Source organism: Natrix helvetica, assembly GCF_964273705.1.
Source record: "Natrix helvetica genome assembly, chromosome: 5".
Lineage (NCBI taxonomy): Eukaryota > Metazoa > Chordata > Lepidosauria > Squamata > Natricidae > Natrix > Natrix helvetica.
Window position 1 is genome coordinate 76518128 of NC_138551.1, and position 18821 is coordinate 76536948.

General features: G+C 36.2%; 1 protein-coding gene across 2 annotated transcripts in view; it reads right to left on the minus strand.

Annotated features, from left to right (window-relative positions):
- Window positions 1-18821, minus strand: part of MYOF (myoferlin) — a 116988-nt gene that overhangs the window by 20688 nt on the left and 77479 nt on the right. For both annotated transcript variants that reach the window (XM_081953910.1, XM_081953909.1), the window contains 14 exons: window positions 18336-18441; window positions 18006-18145; window positions 17687-17860; window positions 16607-16715; window positions 14786-14863; window positions 12434-12615; window positions 12193-12351; window positions 11990-12088; window positions 10368-10529; window positions 8862-9027; window positions 8193-8269; window positions 3123-3134; window positions 2566-2664; window positions 1797-1922 (listed from right to left, as the gene is read on the minus strand). In XM_081953910.1, coding sequence (XP_081810036.1) covers window positions 1797-1922; window positions 2566-2664; window positions 3123-3134; window positions 8193-8269; window positions 8862-9027; window positions 10368-10529; window positions 11990-12088; window positions 12193-12351; window positions 12434-12615; window positions 14786-14863; window positions 16607-16715; window positions 17687-17860; window positions 18006-18145; window positions 18336-18441 — 1689 coding nt within the window. The remainder of the gene's footprint in view (window positions 1-1796; window positions 1923-2565; window positions 2665-3122; window positions 3135-8192; window positions 8270-8861; window positions 9028-10367; window positions 10530-11989; window positions 12089-12192; window positions 12352-12433; window positions 12616-14785; window positions 14864-16606; window positions 16716-17686; window positions 17861-18005; window positions 18146-18335; window positions 18442-18821) is intronic.

Consider the following 18821-nt stretch of genomic DNA (forward strand, 5'->3'; position numbering starts at 1 on the left):
ATGCAAATACGATATCACATTTATTTATTCATTTATTAAAATGGTTTCCAGGCATAATATACAATTGTACTTCATTATTTGCATTAAAAAATATTTGTTTGCAAGGTTTGACTTGATCTATTTGTATTGTTCTGAATACAAAATGAGAATTCGTTTTGATTAACATTCCAAAGTACGACTTTGGAAATATTAATTTCAATAAGCCAAACATTACTAAAACCTATTTGGATAACTATGTAGAATGAAAACTCTGCAATCACTTGATAGCCAATGTTTCAATCAATATTCAAGGGATATTCTATCATATGTGTGAAACACAGTGTTTCCTGATATCTTTGCTTTTAGATTTAGTAGATTTCAATCTAATTCCTCAGAAATGGAAGTTGTATTTGGGATAACATTCTCCCCAATAGCTCTGTTAGCTATCTGAAATAAGTCTCAGAGGGTTTTATTTAAAAAGCAATAGCCAATAAATAAGCCAGTCTAGCCAAAATAAAATATTAGAATTTGATCTTCATTTATGTTTGTGTGTTCTAGTTAAAACTTTTTGCCCCATGTTTTTATTTAGCTGCACAAAAAGAACATTTAATGGAATATCTAATTGTTATCAAGAAGCTTATTTCACTTTTTACTAACTTCATGTGAAATTTAATTTGAAAGCAGAATCAACCACAGTTCATTAATTTTAACAGTGTCATTGTGGCATATATTTAAGTAAATAACATTTCATACTGCCTGCATTTTTAAAATAAAGTTTGATTTCATTTATTTCAGATAAGATTGGTCTCTCTTCCCAAGGGAAGGAAGGATGCTAAGCTTTAGCCATATGCCTATAGGATCAGGATACTGCATTGAAATCTTTTCTTCATTTCATTGCCCTTTATATGCCACAAGGACAACATAGGTTGTGGCAGTTCTGTTCCTTTCCTGGACTAAGTTAGAAATGACGATGCCAAAGAAAGATATGGGGTGATGGCATTAACTACAAAACAACTATTCCTAAGTAGGAGATTGGGACAGGGTATATAATCTCAGAACATTTCTGAGACAGAATACTTGAAACTTCCAGCCATTCATCCTGTGAGCCACTGCTGCATTTGTTCTCTTGAGACAATCTGACAAGAATATGAATGCGTTATGGAGGAAATCAAGGATAAGCTGCAAGCAAAGAGTGGGGAGGGTTTCATTTTGTTTGCTTTCTCCCTTTCTCTCTCCAAAGCTTCTTGTATCTTCCTGTTTTCTTTCTTTCTTTCTTTTTTCTTTCTTTCTGTCTGTCTGTCTGTCCTTCTTTCTATCTATCTATCATCTATCTATCTATCATCTTTCTATCCATGCATCCATCTATCTATCTTAGCTGTCCATCTCATATAATGTGACTCTGTATGGTATACAATAAAACAAGACTAAAATAACCATTAAATAAAATTAAAAACATAAATAAGACCATGGGAAAAGGGATCAACATTGTACACATAATGCAATCATTTCACAGGCCTCCATTTTCTCTTGGTCTTTCCAGAAAGAGTCTTTCCTCGGTTAAAGTTTTACTACTGGCCCAAATAATGTCAATTATTTATACCCATCATGTCTTTCCTCTGCTTCAGTTTTTTCTTCTCACAAATCTGTTCATGAGAAGATATGGGATAATTGCACTGTTTAGTTTGACTGCATTCTCAGTGGGCTTATGAGGACAGACAAAATCAATGTATCCCACTTTTCCCTACTGCAAATATAATTTATGGTATTTGTAATGTATCCCTATTGCAAATATAATGTATTTGTTGTTTTCATTGTACCTTAAACTCTCCTGCAACTGAAGGATCATCATTTTCTTCGCTTTTACCTCGATACAGCTTGAAAGTATCACAGAAGTCTGTTAAACCCCTAAAGTCAGGTACATTCTCCAGTTCACAGTTGTAAACCTACAAAAAAAAAAAGTGAAGTGCCACAATTAAAAGAACTGTGATGTATACATCGATGACAGATGCTGAGAAATTTAAAATAGGGAAAAATATTCCCAGTTCCAAACAAATATAATGATGTGGGGAAAATGTTTAATTGCATTTGTGAAATAATTCTCGATAATGGTAAAAAACAACAACACCAGATTATTCAAACAATAAATTAGTGAGTAATAGCATAGAGAGACATTTTGATCTAGTCAGGTTAAGGCACCAAGCTGAAAGCCAGGAGACTGACTTCTAGCCTCATCTTAGTTACAAAGCTAGTTAGGTGACCAGGCCAGTCATACCCTCTCAGTCTTAGAAGCAAGCAATGGCACACCATGTCTGGAAAAAATTGCGAAGAAAACTGCAGTGACTTCTCCAGGAGTCCACAATGACTTGAAAGCATAAAAAGTACCACCCCCAAATAAAAACAAACAAATAACAGCATTGTAAGACTACAGATGATCATAACAGATATTAAAAGGCGTCTGTTGCATATTTTTTTGGAGAGGATGAATTGGACTAAGAAAAGGTACTGATCTAAAACCTAGTAATTTTAGAACATTGTTATTCTTTAAAACGTAGATGCCAATGCTAGTCTCATCCATAAAATAAATACCTTCAATGTATCATATCCTTTCTGAATGTACTGTCCACATTTTTGAGTGTCGCCTACGGAAGCATAAAATTTGCTCCACCAGTCCACGACTTCTTTTTCCTAAAGAATAAAAAATTAAAAAATAAAAGGAAGAAATAACAATCTCTAAAATAATTATTTTCAGCTATACTGTACACAAAGTTTCCTTAATTTGGTTTCTTCCTGCCATATTAGGTTAAGCCACACCCAAACCCCTCCCCTCTTCCACTGATATGTCTCTGCCTGTACAAAGAGGTACAGAATTAAGGTTAGAGTTAGGGTTAGAAGCTTTTTTTGTGAAAAATATAACGTTATAATATAGGTACATTATATCATTGTAGGATCGTGTTCAATTAATTCAGTTCCATTATTTTTCACAAAGAAGCTTTTAAATCCTTTGGATCTGTAAAGCTATTTCTCCAATAAAGGGACCCTGGCAGATTTTTTTTCCAATTAAGTAGTGCATTTTAAATTGATGCATGCTAAAATTAATAGATGTAGCATCAATAATTCAAACTACATAGATGTGATTCAATTACCTTTTCAGTGAGCTGTTCATGGAAACACATCCCGGGGTGGATCGGTGTGGAAAAAAACAAAACAGAACAATTAAAATCAAACCAAGCACCTGTATTTGATACAACATTACAGAAGACAAAATGTGATTTTGGATTACGGATATATTTTCAGATACTGTGCTTTGCTTTTCTCTGAACATTGCCCGTGTCTTTAATTAGTGAAGTGAAGAAGTTCATTCAGATCCACCACAGATATTATAATTCCATAAGTCTTATCAAATGAACATAAAGAGAAATCATGTCTTGAAATTATCTCCAGGACACTTCTGGATTAACCCAAGAATCAAAGGATTAATTGATTTGTTTAGGAACATCAAGAAATTAAGACTGGACCAATGATCTGTTTCTCTGAAAGAGGACTAGAGTTAGGAGCTTGATAATCTTATTCTATTTATCTTAAATTTCATAGACGTTGTTATTATGTGTCAAAGGAATTCCGAATAGCTTGCATTAAATTGTTCCTCTAACTACATTTTGTCCTACAACCACCTTTTTAAACAATTTACAATAAAATTCTATCAATTATATTCCAGTGAATTTGACAGAATGTACTTCCAAATAGGAGCGCACAGCTATTTATTTAACATTATATGAAATTTGTAATCTAACGCATATTCTCTGTGTATTTTTATTTTTTCCCGTTATTATAAACTAAGACAGTTTATCTTTTAAGAAAAGCACTATACAGCTTTATTTGGAAACAAAATTAAATGATTCTTAAATATGTAAAACCAGCTATGTAAGAAATATTGAATGACAGTAAAGAATGAGTTTGTATTTTTTTTCTAAATATTTATTTTAAAAATTATCTGTTACAGTACAGGTGATTGTTTAAGCCAGGGGTGTCAAACTCGATTTCATTGAGGGCCTCATGAGGGTTGTGTTTGACCTTGGAGGCCCAGGGTGGGCATGGCCAGCTCGACGTCACTCCTGTTGGGGACGCCTCAAATGGCCCGAGCGCTCTGCAAGTGAAAACAGGCTCCTGAGCTCCGTTTTTTGGCTGCCACAGTCTCCTGCAACCCTCTGCCAGTGAAAACGGAGCCCGTTTTTGCTGGCAGACGCACCATGGGCCAATTCTTCGTTGTTTCCAGGGCAGCCACGTGGGCCAGATCCAGCCCCCGGGCCTTCAGTTTGACATCCCTGGTTTAAGCTTTCTGTCTCTCTATGTCATAATCCTGCCAACCAGATGGCACTAAGGGGACACAGATTAGATCCATTTTTTTTTTACTGCAGCAAAACCCCTATGAGGAAGGCTGGGCTGAGTTTTATAGTTTTTACCAAAAAGAAGGATCTTCTGTAAACTGTTTCCTATAATTATTCCTGAAAAAGTATTATTTTCATAGGAAAAGTCTTTAAACAGGCTTTCACAGCAAAATACAATTACAATTTCGAAGTAGGAAGGAACCAGTTGATGATAGAACCCATAAGCAATCATTGACCACCAAAAGTTGTTTCATCAATTTATTACATACTTAGTGCTTTGAGATTTTGGAGAAAGCATGTAAAAATAATCACTTCCAAATTTTGTTCTCCAATGGCAGAAAAAAAAAATCGGTCATATCAAGCAATGTAATTTTATTTTGATTGACTACAATCCTATGTCTATTTAGACAGGGGTCTATCCCTCTGAATTCACTGGATTCATTTCTGAGGATGCACATATAATGTTTCACTGTTAGCAAGCCAATCGGATGTCACATGTTAGTGGCAACACATCTGTGTGAAAGCAATGTTTTCCCATTTTCAGTGTAAGGTGTAATTTTCTCCAAAAGCTCCTTGTGTAGAATATTGAAAAGTGGCATGAAAGCTCCATGATATAAGCATCAAAGGTGAATAATCTCCATGCATTTTTTAAATCTATACATACATGTACTGTGCTTGGAGAAGCCATTTTGCTGAGTGCAGTTGACATACTGCTTATGCACTAGAAATTGGAAGCAATTTGTGAAAGTTCTGCAACTGTCACACTAGTCTGACATCTGCACATCATTTGTTCTAAGAAGTCTTTATTTTCCATTCTGTTCCAGTAAAAATTAAAACGCTGCATCTTTAAAGGAAACTTCAGCTCCAAACAAACTAATATATGAAATTAGATTTAAACATCCCTTTGATTTTAAATACTGTATTTACTTTGAACACACAATTCCATGTCTTAATTCCATGTGCTGATAGTTATATATCAGTCAAAATATTCTATATATCAAAATATAACCATCAATGATAATTATTTGGTCAATTAGCCTTGCCTGAAGTTGCAGATCTAGAGACAGTCCTATCGTTACAATTGCCACTAATTGTTAAAAATATAATGCAATTCTCACCAAAAGGAACTTAGTAATGTACATGGACCTTCAAAGTTTAATAAATTATTTATTTTTTGTGCTTTCTTGAAGCACCTTAAAGTGATCCTTATTTTATTTAAATAAGGCACTATAGCTTACTATCTTGTCTTCAATTATTTCAGGTATTCTAAACATAGTACCTTATTCTAACATGTATGTACATGGCATTCTGTAGTTAATCTCTAAAGTCACTTTGGTCTTTGCTTTACAAGTATCATTGTTCTGACTGGTAGTGGTTGAACAGAAGCTTAAGTAGGAATCTTTTTTAGTTGCTTTCCTGGAATCCTTATAAAATAGTTTGAGATGCCATGAGTTGAACTTAGCATCTTTTTACACCATGGGTAATATATGCAAACATCTGATTTAGTATATAGGAAACTGTTCTGTCCTGTGATTCCAATGAATATGCAGACACAGGCTTGGCTGTTTGCCATGACTAATTACAGAGATAAAGCCACCCCTTGGCTAGGAGCCTAGAACGCTATCTTCAAGAAACCAAGATTAGACTTACAGAATGTTTTCTCAACGGCTAGTAAAATGGGCTGTTGTTTCCTGCAAAGATTCCCCTCCTGTCGCTCCACCTATAAACTCTTTGGGAGGGGCCAAAACCTTTGCCAGTTGTCCCTACTTCCTTCTGTGACGTCTACTCCACAGCTGTTCCTTTCTCCTCTCACATCAGGGGCAACCTCCCTCTGTTCCTCTTCACTGCTCTCTGACTCAGATGCCACCTGGTGGCCAACAGGCCTCTCTAGTTCCTGCTCTGACTCCAAACACCCTCCAGAGTCTTCCTCATCCTCGAGAGCAGTCCCATAATAGTCTGAGCTGTGAGAGTCCACCAACAGCTCAGCCGGCCGCTGCTGGGCCACAACAGGAAACTATGTCTGGTTTTTCCCCAAAAAAATTTCCCCAAGAAAATATTGGAGTTTATCTCTATAAATTGGCTATTTATCTTTAAATTATCTTAGATTTTTGCAATCTTCTACAGAGAAAAATGTCCTTAACTTGTTTGCTGCTTCAAGACCCCAGAAGAATAACTAGGGAATATAACCTCTTTGCTTTGGGTCATCATTCTAATAATGTGTCTCTGGTGAAATGCAAGGTTAACAGTAAAAAGTAGCAGTCATAACAATGTACAATGAACTAGCACCTGATATTTCATAATATTAATGACCAATCTCTACTAGTTGCCCTACAAGTGATCTTTGACGTAAATGAGCCCGCAATTATGGTCATACGTTGTGACAGTCATTAAGCGGATGACCATGTGATCACACCACATTTACAACCTTTTTTTAAAGACTGAATGTGGCGGTTGTAAACATGGCGGTGGTTAAGCCACTGCCATGGTCTTTAAGTGAACCCATTGTTTGCTAGGGGGCACTTTTTGCCAGAAACTGGAATTAAATGCCAGGTTATGGCACAAATGATATAAATCATAGTCATGTGACTGCAAGAGTCTGCAAATGGATGTAAATGGAGGCTGACTGCCAAGCACACAACATGTAGCCATGTGACTTTGAGGAAGTGGTGGCTGGAAATTTGTGTTGTCAATAACTTTTTTTGAACAATCACAAAGTAATTGTCAAGGACCATCTGTAGTGAATGAAAAGGCTGAATACCACAACAGAGCAATGGATTAGCTGTAAGAACACACACATTACTGAAATTAATTATATTACATCTTGTACAACTTAATTCTGGTACAGCTTCTACTCTTATTTGTAATTGTGGCAAAATGGGTGGCAAACAAATCTAAGAAATAAATGAATGAATAAATAAAATTAGGAGTAACAGTATACTGTAACTAACTGTCTTTTCAAAGATTGAATAGGATGGACAGAGGAATTATTAAAAACAGCATAACACAGTATTAAAACACTACAATTACAGAGAGAAAATGAATAAATCACTGAATTTAAATGCTGACATTCCTGAGTTAAGTATCTAATATTAAATATTTTCATCATTTAGCTGCACAAACTAAAACAATCCCTTTAGTATCAGTGGTTAATCTCATATCTGTCTGTGATAATCCAGCAATTATCTATCTAATTGTAGTGAAACAGTGGTTATTTTGCAGAAATAGGGATGATACTGATCGGAAATATGTTTGAAGGTTGAATTGCTATGTCAATTTTAAATTTATGCTGTGCCATTTCACCCAAATCATTTTGTCATGCAGCTGTCATTCTTTCCAATGGCATCTGACAGGGAGATTACTCCCCAATTTAACCAAATGTAATATGTATTTTAGATGATGATTTCAGAAGATAAGCCTTCAAACTGCCAGTTCAATTTATCAGTCTATTCAATGGAGAGCAGATACAGTATAATCTAAAATTATTGGCAGACAATTCAGGAACTGTATCCATAAAGAAGTCAGACAATATCAGTCCTCCATAGCTGATGATCTCCAAATATGTTGGTCTTCAGTTCCCATAAGACCCCATCAGAGTATCATCATACTGACTGAAGAAATCAAACACATCTGAAGAGCACCAAATAGGCACCAAACCTGATTTACACATACAAAAACAACGGAAAAACACAGAGTGATTGACACATATGCTGGCTACATAAGAGAACATATAAGCTATCAACAATTATTACAGATCAATTTTCTGGTAAGATTTGCATGCCAAAAAACAAATGAACTTGCCACAGATTTTTTTTTAAAAAAGAAGTTTACCTGTGATGTTAGTAAGGGTTGCCCATCTTCTACTTCAATTACAACATCTTGGCAAGGTGCAGCTGCTAGAATAGTAACTGCAGATAAAACAATCTATTAAACCAAGAAACACTAAAAGCCAAGAAACCCTAAGAACCAGATTCAGGAGTCATAACTTCATCTTTTATTTCTCTTAATTCTTTGCTCTTTTATTTGCTTCCACCAGATGGACAGTCTAGAGAACTGGGCTTCTGCTCATTAAAACTGGAAGAAAATATCCTTCCTTCTTCTAAATCAGTGTTTTTCAAACTTGGCAACTTTAAAATGAATGAACTTCAGCTCCCAGATCTCCCCAACCAAAATTCTGGTAGTTGAAGTCCATATTTCTTAAACAAGAGGCAACTGGACTTTCTTGTTTTTTTTCTTTGAAGTTTCTTTATGTCTGATCCAAGAAGCTTCTTCAGCTCTGTCTGAATGGTATGGAATGGAAGTATTTAAATCCGTCGATTCCCCACCATCCAATTACAGCTGAGAAGGTTTCTTGAATGAGAAGTGAAATCAAAATTTACTGGTGCTTGTGCTCATTTATTTCAATGGGTTTTTTGTAAAGTTACTGTCAATCAATTATCTTATAGTAGCAAGACTGGGAGAACAATAAATGAAAAAAATGTGTTTATTTTATAAGTATACCTTTCATCTGTGGTGCAATATCTTCTTTAGTAATGTAAGGATCACAGCGAAACCTCTCCAGTGCATCAATGGTACATTGTCCCACGATAGGCTTACGGCCAAACTGCCTGTGATCTATCACTTTAAGAACTAGTGATGGAGTGTACAATTCCTCTTTGGGCAACAACTAGTTAAAAACAAGCAAAATATATATTATATAGACTACATTTAAAACCTATTACAAAAATACATCTAACACAGCAACATCTGGGATGGAGAAGTTAAAAAGTCAAAATAATTGAAGCTACATTTATTTTTAAATGTACAGTGATACTCAACTGCTTTGAAACTCATCGAATTTGGTACTCAACACAAAATTTTGTCCCAGTACTCATTGTTTGGTACTCAACACGCAAGCTAAAACTTGTTGGTGTTGGCTGCCTTGTGATTCACGATATTGTTCCTTATGGGGAAAAATTGTTTGGTACTCATTGTTTTTGATACTCATTGTGCTTCCTGGAACCAATTAAAAATGACTACCAAAGTACCATTGTATATCAACACATATAAAATCTGATGGAACTTTATGACATAGTTGCAGCTGTTTTCTTGACTTTTTAAAAAATCTCCTGAGTGTCCCTGCAAAGGACATTTATATGGATTGGGAGTACAGTGTGGAGATTAAAGATTTAAACTTTCTTCTCTGGTGAAAATTAAATTCCACATTCTACAGTCAAAATGGACAAGCTTGGGGTCTCCAATCATAGACCGCTTACATCTCTCCCAGCTTGATTCTTAGAAAAAATGGCTAAATCAAAAACCAATTGCTTTGATCCATTTTGCTACATGATATTCAGAATAGAAAAATATTAAGTACCAAATAAACTAACAAATGAATATAATTTTATATATTCAGATGGGAGAATGTGATTTTTTGCTTCAGGTCACAAAAAAACTGTCTTATGTTCAAGGAAGAGATGTGGAAGATAATGAATTTAGCAAGGGATGCAATCAAGCATTTAGCAGGGAAGGGAGGTATACTGAATACTGCTTGATATTCTACAATGTAGCCACTTCGTGCTGTGCACTTGTATGTGTTTATACCGTAATAATGATATCTGTGCTATAGGAATCAACATTCCACCTCATGTATCTTCCCACCTACTTCTGAATGAGGATGCAGACGTATAACCATACTATAACTCAGAGGTGTCCCAACTTGGCAACTTTAAGACTTGTGGACTTCAACTCCCAGAATTCCCCAGCCAGCAGAGCAGAGCTGGCTGGGGAATTCTGGGAGTTGAAGTCCACAAGTCTTAAAGTTGCCAAGTTTGGACACCCCTGCTATAGCTGAAGCTGTATGCAAACTTAAAAATAGGATTCATTTGCAATGCTTACATTTTTGCTCTGAACAGTTTACAGGTTAAATATATGTATCAACATATATACTTGTTCTATTTTTTAATGATCAATATGTAGTCAAAATGTGCTATACATCTTTGCTATGAAGTCTTTGCAGTATCATACCACTTTCATGAAGAGAACAGATCCGGGAAAATTAGGTGTCTTCTTCAAGTTTTTGATCACTACAGATTCTACCATTACACCTCCACATTCTATAATGAGACTGGGAGAAATCACAGAAGCCATTTGATAGTTTTTCATGTTCCGTAATCCCCAGGCAAGGATCTATTAAAACAAATAAAGCAACAGACCCCAAAACATCACATTATGAAGAAAAACATAATCTGCTGCAAAATTAATGTAAAAAAATAAAAATAAAAAAGGGGGGTTGGAATGGGACAACTTCCTGTGGCCAAAACATGGCAGCCAATTTGCCATGGCCAACTCACCATGGCCAATTCACTCTGGGACAACTTGCCATAGCCAACTTGCCACAGGACACCATGTCACCATGGGACAATTTAACAATTCAATTTCATTACTTAAAATAAATAAATATTTTAAATCACATTTCATTTTGCCCTTCATTTTGCATCTTGACCCCTGCTGACTTCATGGATTTAGCAATGAAAGGTTTTTTGGCATGAATTTGTTTTGCCATTGTCTTTTTTCCAGGATGTTGTAATATTTCCTAGGATAACCTATTCTCATGAATGTAATCTACTTTATTCATAATATTCTTTTCATAATATTCAGCATTTCCATAACATATGAAAGTGCTTTTAGTTCACCTAGGTAGTTCTTGGATGCCCACAATAGTCCTTAGATGCAAGACAGATATAATTGTTAATTTGAGACCAAGTTCATGATGGATGTGAATTACGGATTTCTGAATTTATCATTAAAGCTTTTAATAATGACATCAAATCTGACATTGGATGAACATTGCATAACGAAAATAAAACATCATCCAGATTTGGGTGGGGAGGACCATTAAAATATAAGGATAAAGAAATAACCATTCTTAAACAGATCCCAAAGAAAGTAAGAGATAAGAGAAGGAAATATTCCTTCTTAGCAAAACAATTATACAATAATGGGGTCTGGTTTAGGTGGCTGTTACCAGAAGGCATGTTGATTTTCTGGGAGGGCACTAGAATTAGAATCAACACAGTTGCGGAAGCAGAGGCTTTCATTAAAAAACACAGTGCTCTCTTAGGTGAAATGGGGGATGCTACACAAGAAACAAAGGAGGGAGGGACTGAGGCTCTGCCAGTGGACGGGGGGGGGAGGAGGATGCGACAACTAGAAGACTCAGATCACAAAAGTGATTTGAAACATTATTGCAATTGTTGTTACAATGTACCTTTACGGAAGTGATACAAAACAAAATGATTGAAACATACTTATGTAAATGTTGATATTTTTCTATCTTTGTTTGTAAAAGTTGTGAGACCTGGGGGGGCACGATGTAGCTGTCAAAATGTTCTATAACCTTTTACTCCTTTTTCCCTGTAAAACTTGTAAAATCAATAAAATTTGGACAATAAAAATAATAATAAAAAAACAGATTTGGGTGGTGGTGGTGGGGGGAATAATTGCCTAAACAATTGATGGGAGACATTTATTATACATTAAAAGCATACTGAAATTTTATGCTAGCACTTTGCCTTGTGTAAGCAAGTATGCCCAAATGCCTTATTAACATGTCACTTTGGATAACAAATAAGCAATAATCAAAATACCTCAATTGCAGTAAGTTGTACAACAGGTCTAATTCCTTGTGGTACCATATATAGATTTGGTGCTCGTTGAGACGGAAGAATTGGAAGATTGGTGCCACCCTGTTTAAAAATACATGTTTCTGTAATTTATCGTGAGACCAAACATGGATATTATCTTATCAAAGTCTCTTAAGTCCAAAATAAGTTAATTTGTTTTTCATTACCTTTTCATTCAGTATAAGCTCAGCAGCTAAAAGGACATCTCCACAAGCCTTGCCTCCATTCTTAACTGGATACCAAAGAAGTTTTGGATTGATATCAATATCTGGGTTCAATTTTACCATTGGAGAGCAAGAGGTTCTTCCAAGAAATTCGTCTTTGCCCTGAAATCACAAATATCAAAATGATCCTGTATCTGACATCATTAAACTAAAATAAGACATAAACGTTTGATATGGTACCTACCACTTGGTCATTGTCAAAAAGGTCAACAACCACCAGAGGAGGATTTTGTGCTACCATTTGGGGATCACCGTAAATTTCAATTTCATCAAATATAATAGTTTGATCCCAGGTTGGGTTCAGTGTTGAATGGATAATCTCAGTTGTTTTGCTTCGATGAAGGAATGAAACATGAGCATATGGATCTGAAAGAGTACAGCAAGGGAATAGTGACATAGATTTATTTAGAGTTAAGTTTGTACATTTTTCTACTCTCTTTTTGCTTCACTTAACAATCTTAAAAGTAGCCCTAACCTTGGTACTGAGTCATAGTAATCCACATTGCATGATTCCAAAAGATTTTGAAATTGTAATTTACTTCTCTCTTTGAATTTTGTTTTCAGAAATAGAGGCAAATGAATAGAATTTTAGATCTATTATTTTTTTAAAAACTGTTAAAATCATAAGGGACCTCTGAAGAAGGGAGGTATCATTTTCTGTACAAATTACTGTGACTTAGTATCATTTAAAGATTATCCTCTGATTCCTTATGGAAGAGATGTAATGGCAGTGTTATTGGCATATTTGTAAATTTAGTATTTAAAAAGTTGTGGTCCGTGTTGGCTCAGTGGCTAAGATGCTGAGCTTGTCGATCAGAAGGGTTGGCAGTTTGCCGGTTCAAATCCCTAGTACCACGTAACCGAGTGAGCTCCCATTACTTGTCCCAGCTTCTGCGAACCTAGTAGTTCGAAAGCATGTAAAAATTCAAGAAGAAAAATAGGGACCACCTTTGGCAAAGGTAAAGCCTTTGGTGTTTAGTCATGCCAGCCACATGACCACGGAGACGTCTTCAGACAGTGCTGGCTCTTCGGCTTTGAAACGGAGATGAGCATTGCCTCCTAGAGTCGGGAACGACTAGTACATAAGTGTGAGGGGAACCTTTATCCTTATTTAGAAAGTTTATGAAGTGAATAAAGACTTCAAGGGCCCACATTTATCTACGTAATTCTTTCTTTCCAATAGTATTTCCTTCTGGAAAATGTTTATGGGGTCCTGATTTATCTCTGTGTGGGGGAAATAGAATGTAACGTTTAAATGAAAACTACCTGGATATTTGAAAAAGAACTGAGAGTCTGTTGCTTTTGAAACCTAATGAAAAATCTTAAAGCTGTGATTATCACAACCTGTGTATGATGCCTATGCAGATTGTCATACGTTTTACATTATATATGTTATGCCATTTTATATGCTGAACTGGAACCAAACAGATTCAAAATGACCACAAACTGCATCTTACAAGTTCAAATCCAAGAAAAAGAAAAAAAAAAGACAAGACATTGCATAACATGCAGCATAATACTCCTAATTACAGTTTAACTCCTCCTTGTGACTCTATTAATGTTTTGTTGTCGTTTTTGCTATTATTAGCTAAATCTTTTGCCTGCCTTTTCTCCTCTGGTCCCTAAACAGGAGAAGAAATCAGAAGAACTCTGGAAAACAAGCAAAAGGAGGCCGAGTCCTATGGAAAGAAGGATTGGAAATTAAGCCTGAGGAGGAATAGGCAATCCCAGTCTTCCCCAACTGCACCCCAGGACTTCTGGATAGGGTATTCTGGGAGTTGAAGTCCACACATCTTAAAATGTCTATGGTTGGGAAAGACTGGGTTACAGGATAGTGTTAGCAAGGAAGAAAAACAGAAGAGAACCAAAGCTCAAGCATGGTGATACTCCTTTAGTAATGGTGCCCATAAAGCATTGGACCATGATATTTGAAGTAGTAATCTGATTGAGGATTAATATTAATTAGTGGGAAGTTTCTCCTTTACATTGTTTTAATCGGGTGATATGACTTTCTGCTGGTTTGCCCCAGATTGGGAAAACCGGTATTGGTGGCGGCAGGAGGCTCTGCCCACCGGCCCGGATGCTTCTGCGCAGAAGTGGCGTGCGAGCGTATGTGCACACAAATGAACCAATACTAAAATAAATTGAAACCCACCACTGGGTGATATCCATATGTAGAGACATGAGAGCTGTTCTTGAGTGAAGCAGTGCAGATATATGTACATAAATGGTACTTCCATGAAATAAAGGCCTTGCACGATTTGTTTTTTTCTTCTTCTTTAAATTGCTTTTCCTATTTTTTGTGTTATTGTTTGAACTGTTTGACCAGAGTTCTTCTGCTATATACCGGGTTGTAAATATTTTAATGAATAGACATCACAATTAAATAATTAGGCAAATCTGTGATTAGCCATAACATCCTGAACAGGCAATGCTCACATTATTTTTTCTTGCTTATCAAGTTGTTTGTTCTAGAAAAATATCAGAAAGAGATACACGTTTTTTGAATTCATTCCTTGGCTTCTATTCTCTGTACCTGAAAAACTGTCTTTGTCCAAAGCTGTAAGATTTCTTCCCTGATAGATGTAACATCGAAGGTGGTAACTAAAAACTCCTAAAACAACAAAAACACAAGTCAGTGTAAATGAAACAATCTTTTTCTTTGTATGTGTATGCCTTTGAACCATGTTGACTCCTGGTGACTAAATGGACAAGTCCCTCTAGTTAACTTCCTAGGGCTGAGAGAAAGAGTGACTGGCCTAAGATTACACAGCCAACTTAGTGCCTAAGGCAGGACTAAAACTGACAGTTTATATACACTTACGTTTGCTCCTCCGCCCAATCCTCTTTATTCTGTCTATATTAATATGAGTCTCCATAGTCATCCCTCCATCTGTATTTTTTATGCTATACTTGTCAGTAATTTCCAATTTCTAGTCATTGTTTAGCATTTATTGGCCTTCATTAATTCTATAGTAATTTTTATTATTTGGTTAGGCTGAAGATCGTTGAACATTTCAATCATTCTCTTCATCTGTTATTGCCACAAATAAATGGACCAGTCTGGTCCAACAGCATGGCATGTCAACATCTGGCATTCAGGAAAACATTGGAGAACAGCTAATGCATTTGTTATTTTCTAATATAAGCATTCTCTGCCTCCAAAATCTTTGGATTGTAGGTTTCCAGAGTGTTCAAACTTCAAAGAAATCGTGAACTAGGACCATTTCTATGAATAGGATCGGAAATGGGATGGAAATGTAGTACAATTTTAATAAGCATAAGACTGGTCATATTGGCTATACCTTCATTTTGGATTAGCTTCTTTGACTGATCAAATAAATGGAAATTAACCTTTCTTTATCATTTCTATCAGTGATTATTTTGAAATAATAATGTGAAATACAGCTGTATTCTACGGTCAAATTGATTATTAACTAAATCGTGCCAGAAGTTAAAACAGAGCAGTACATTTCTACTAATCCAAGAAACAGACTGACAACTAGAATGACATTAAAGGATAATGGTTAATGATGTTGACCTCTTCCTGTTCTAACTTCACTCTGTTAATTTTTGTGCATTGCCCAATGACAGCAATTTGGCTTGGAATATGGGGCCATATTTGCATTTTGAGAGCCTCCTTTTTTGGCAGGAAAGGGCTCAGATAATAATAATAATAATATATTTATTTCTTAGCCGCACCCTCTCCCGAAGGACTCGGGGCGGCGTACAACGAAACATTCGAAATAAATATGTAAACAAAACAAACATATAACAAAGGTACACTAAAACATACATACATACATAAGGAGGAGATCGATTGATAAAAACAATTAAAATACTGTATTTAAAACCCCTAGAAATTAAATGTAATTAAAATACCCAGTTAAAAACCCGTCAGGAGCGATATGGTTAAATCAAAGTTGAGCCAGGCCAGCTGCTTGGAATAGGTGGGTCTTAAGCTTAATACGGAAGGAGCGGAGGTCAGAGGTATTCCTAATATCCGGAGGGAGGTCATTCCACAGGGCTGGGCCCGCCACAGAGAAGGCTCTACTCCTAGGCGCCGCCCCACGACATTGTCTAGCGGACGGCACCTGGAGGAGCCCCTCTCTGTGCGAGCGAATTGGTCGCAGGGATGTATGGGGCAGAATACGATCCCGCAAGTAACTAGGTCCTAAGCCATGGAGCGCTTTAAAGATAGTTATCAAAACCTTGACTCTAAAAAGATGACTCTAAAAAGAGTATTAGGTATGTTTGCCAGTTTGAGTTTATACTTCATGTCAACTACAATAAAAAAGCAGCCATGAGAAAATCAAGGAATCCCATCACTTTGAATAAACAATTTGAACTGACTTACTATCAAAGTAACAAGAAACAAGTGGAGTGTTTGCGCCAAACAAATTTGCTGATGAATCTGTAGACTTCTCAGAAGTGTGGTCTCCATCTTCCATACTAGAATCTGCTCCCTAAGAGTATATAATTATTCAATGTTTATAAATGTTCAAAATGGTCTTTTGTTATCAGGCTTATCAAATAAAAACCCAAAACGAAAAGAAAAAGGGAAAGGAAAGGAGAGAAGGCAAACACAGCCATCCATTCTTAGTTACAAGGATTTCTAAAATTAATGATGTCATTGAACATCTGATTTAATGGACCACAAATAGGATTATTTAAATTAAACTAACTCAGCATATAGTTTTCTTCTAATTAATTATAACTTCTCATTCCAATGAAATAGGAAAGAAACTTCTCAGAACAGAAAAGTATATTTAGATTTACTCACAGTCTTGTTCCAGTATTTCCTACCTGCCCCCCCTTGGGGGGGAAAAGGCATTTTAAGAATTTCTGTATTTCTCTTTGACTGTACATATCTGCTGCAGACTATTAAATCCCAAAACCATAATGTAGTAGAGGTAATCCTTGACTTACAACTATTTCTATAGCAACTGTTCCAAGTTATAATGACACTTTAAAAAATGGCATATGATCAGTCATCACACTTGCAACCATGATAGCATCAACCAGCTTGTATTTATGACAGTTGTAGCATCCTGGATTCAAATGACTGTCATTCGTGACTTTTCCAGCCAACTGTTTACATACAAAGTCAATGGAGGGGGGGGGAGGGAGTCCAATTTTCTTAAAGACTGTGCAATTCACCTAACCCCAGTGACTCTCTTAATAACTGGAGCAAAAACAGTCGTAAAATCAGGTGTGGCTCACTGAACAATTGCCCTGCTTAGAACACTTTCTTGCTATATTAAACAGTATCTGCAGAAGGGAAGATTGTTAGGATTGTGATAAAGGAGAAAAGAATTGAGTGTGCCACTTTTTAATCTGCTTGCCTAGCTCCCATTTAAGTGCACTTTTTAAATTATAGGCTGTGTTCAAAGTGATCATTAAGTGAGAACAGACAAGGCAAATTATCCCTACGTACAAGAGCTCCTTCAAGTTTAAAGATGGCAGCTGCCCCATATGTATCTGAAGGAGCCATTTTTCTTCTCCAGCGTCTGCGGCGGAAAGTATCAGAGCTCTGTTGCTTCCAGTGAAACTTCCACCCAATCAAAGATGCAAATTCCCACCCTTCGTGATCTTCGTATGATGCGATTTCCTAAAAGACAATCGTAACAAGCAGTTGAACATACTTTTTTGACAAAACACAGAATTATTTTCTGACTTCTATTTTCTACATGCTGCCCCCAAGCTCCGTTCTTTTCCACAGATGCTCATTGTCATCTGCAATTTCTTTGTCTTACCTTTGATGCAGTTGTTTGGCTTGGATCTTTTCTGCGTTTTCGAACCAACCTTCGCCTTCGATGGGTGTGATACATTTTTTCTGCTGCGCCCCAGGATCTTGGTTTATTGTCAGGAGGAATGGTAATTCCATATTCCCAACCTTAAATGAAGAATACATCGATTGGCCATTAAAACCGGACTCTCCTTCCATAGTCAATATGATAGCTACTGAAATCTATGATTCACAGCCTACAGTTTGCCAACCTTTTCTTATCTTTTTCTCATAAGCCAAAATTCATAAGATTGGTTACATTCACATTTGAATGTAGGCTGAAAGTGCTAATACTTGCCTTTTTCATCCACTGCTCTGTTGATGTCATATATCCAAGCATCATCGTCCCACATCCAGCCAGGAGGACAAGTTATTTCACCTGGTGGAGGGGCTTTTTCTCCATTCTTTGAAACATAGAAAGAAGCATACTGAGAAATATGTTCACATTTAGCAGAATGATATATATGCATATAATCAGGGATGTCCAGGGGAGGTTAAAAAATCAACATAATAGCTGCAACTGCATATCAAAACTCTGTCCCGTTTTTTTCCCACATAACGCACATTAAAAATTCAATCTCGTAAGTGGGTCAACATCTTGATTTTCCTGACCCCTCTTTTGGGGATGCCCCTACATGTAATAATAACTTATTACAAAGAATACCTGAAAGATCACTAATTTTAATATCAGAGGAAAATGAAGCTCCACTCTGCAAATTTATGTCCCAATAAATGTTTAAACCTTTGTAGTACTATAATGCTGTTAAGTGGGTGTGATGCACTA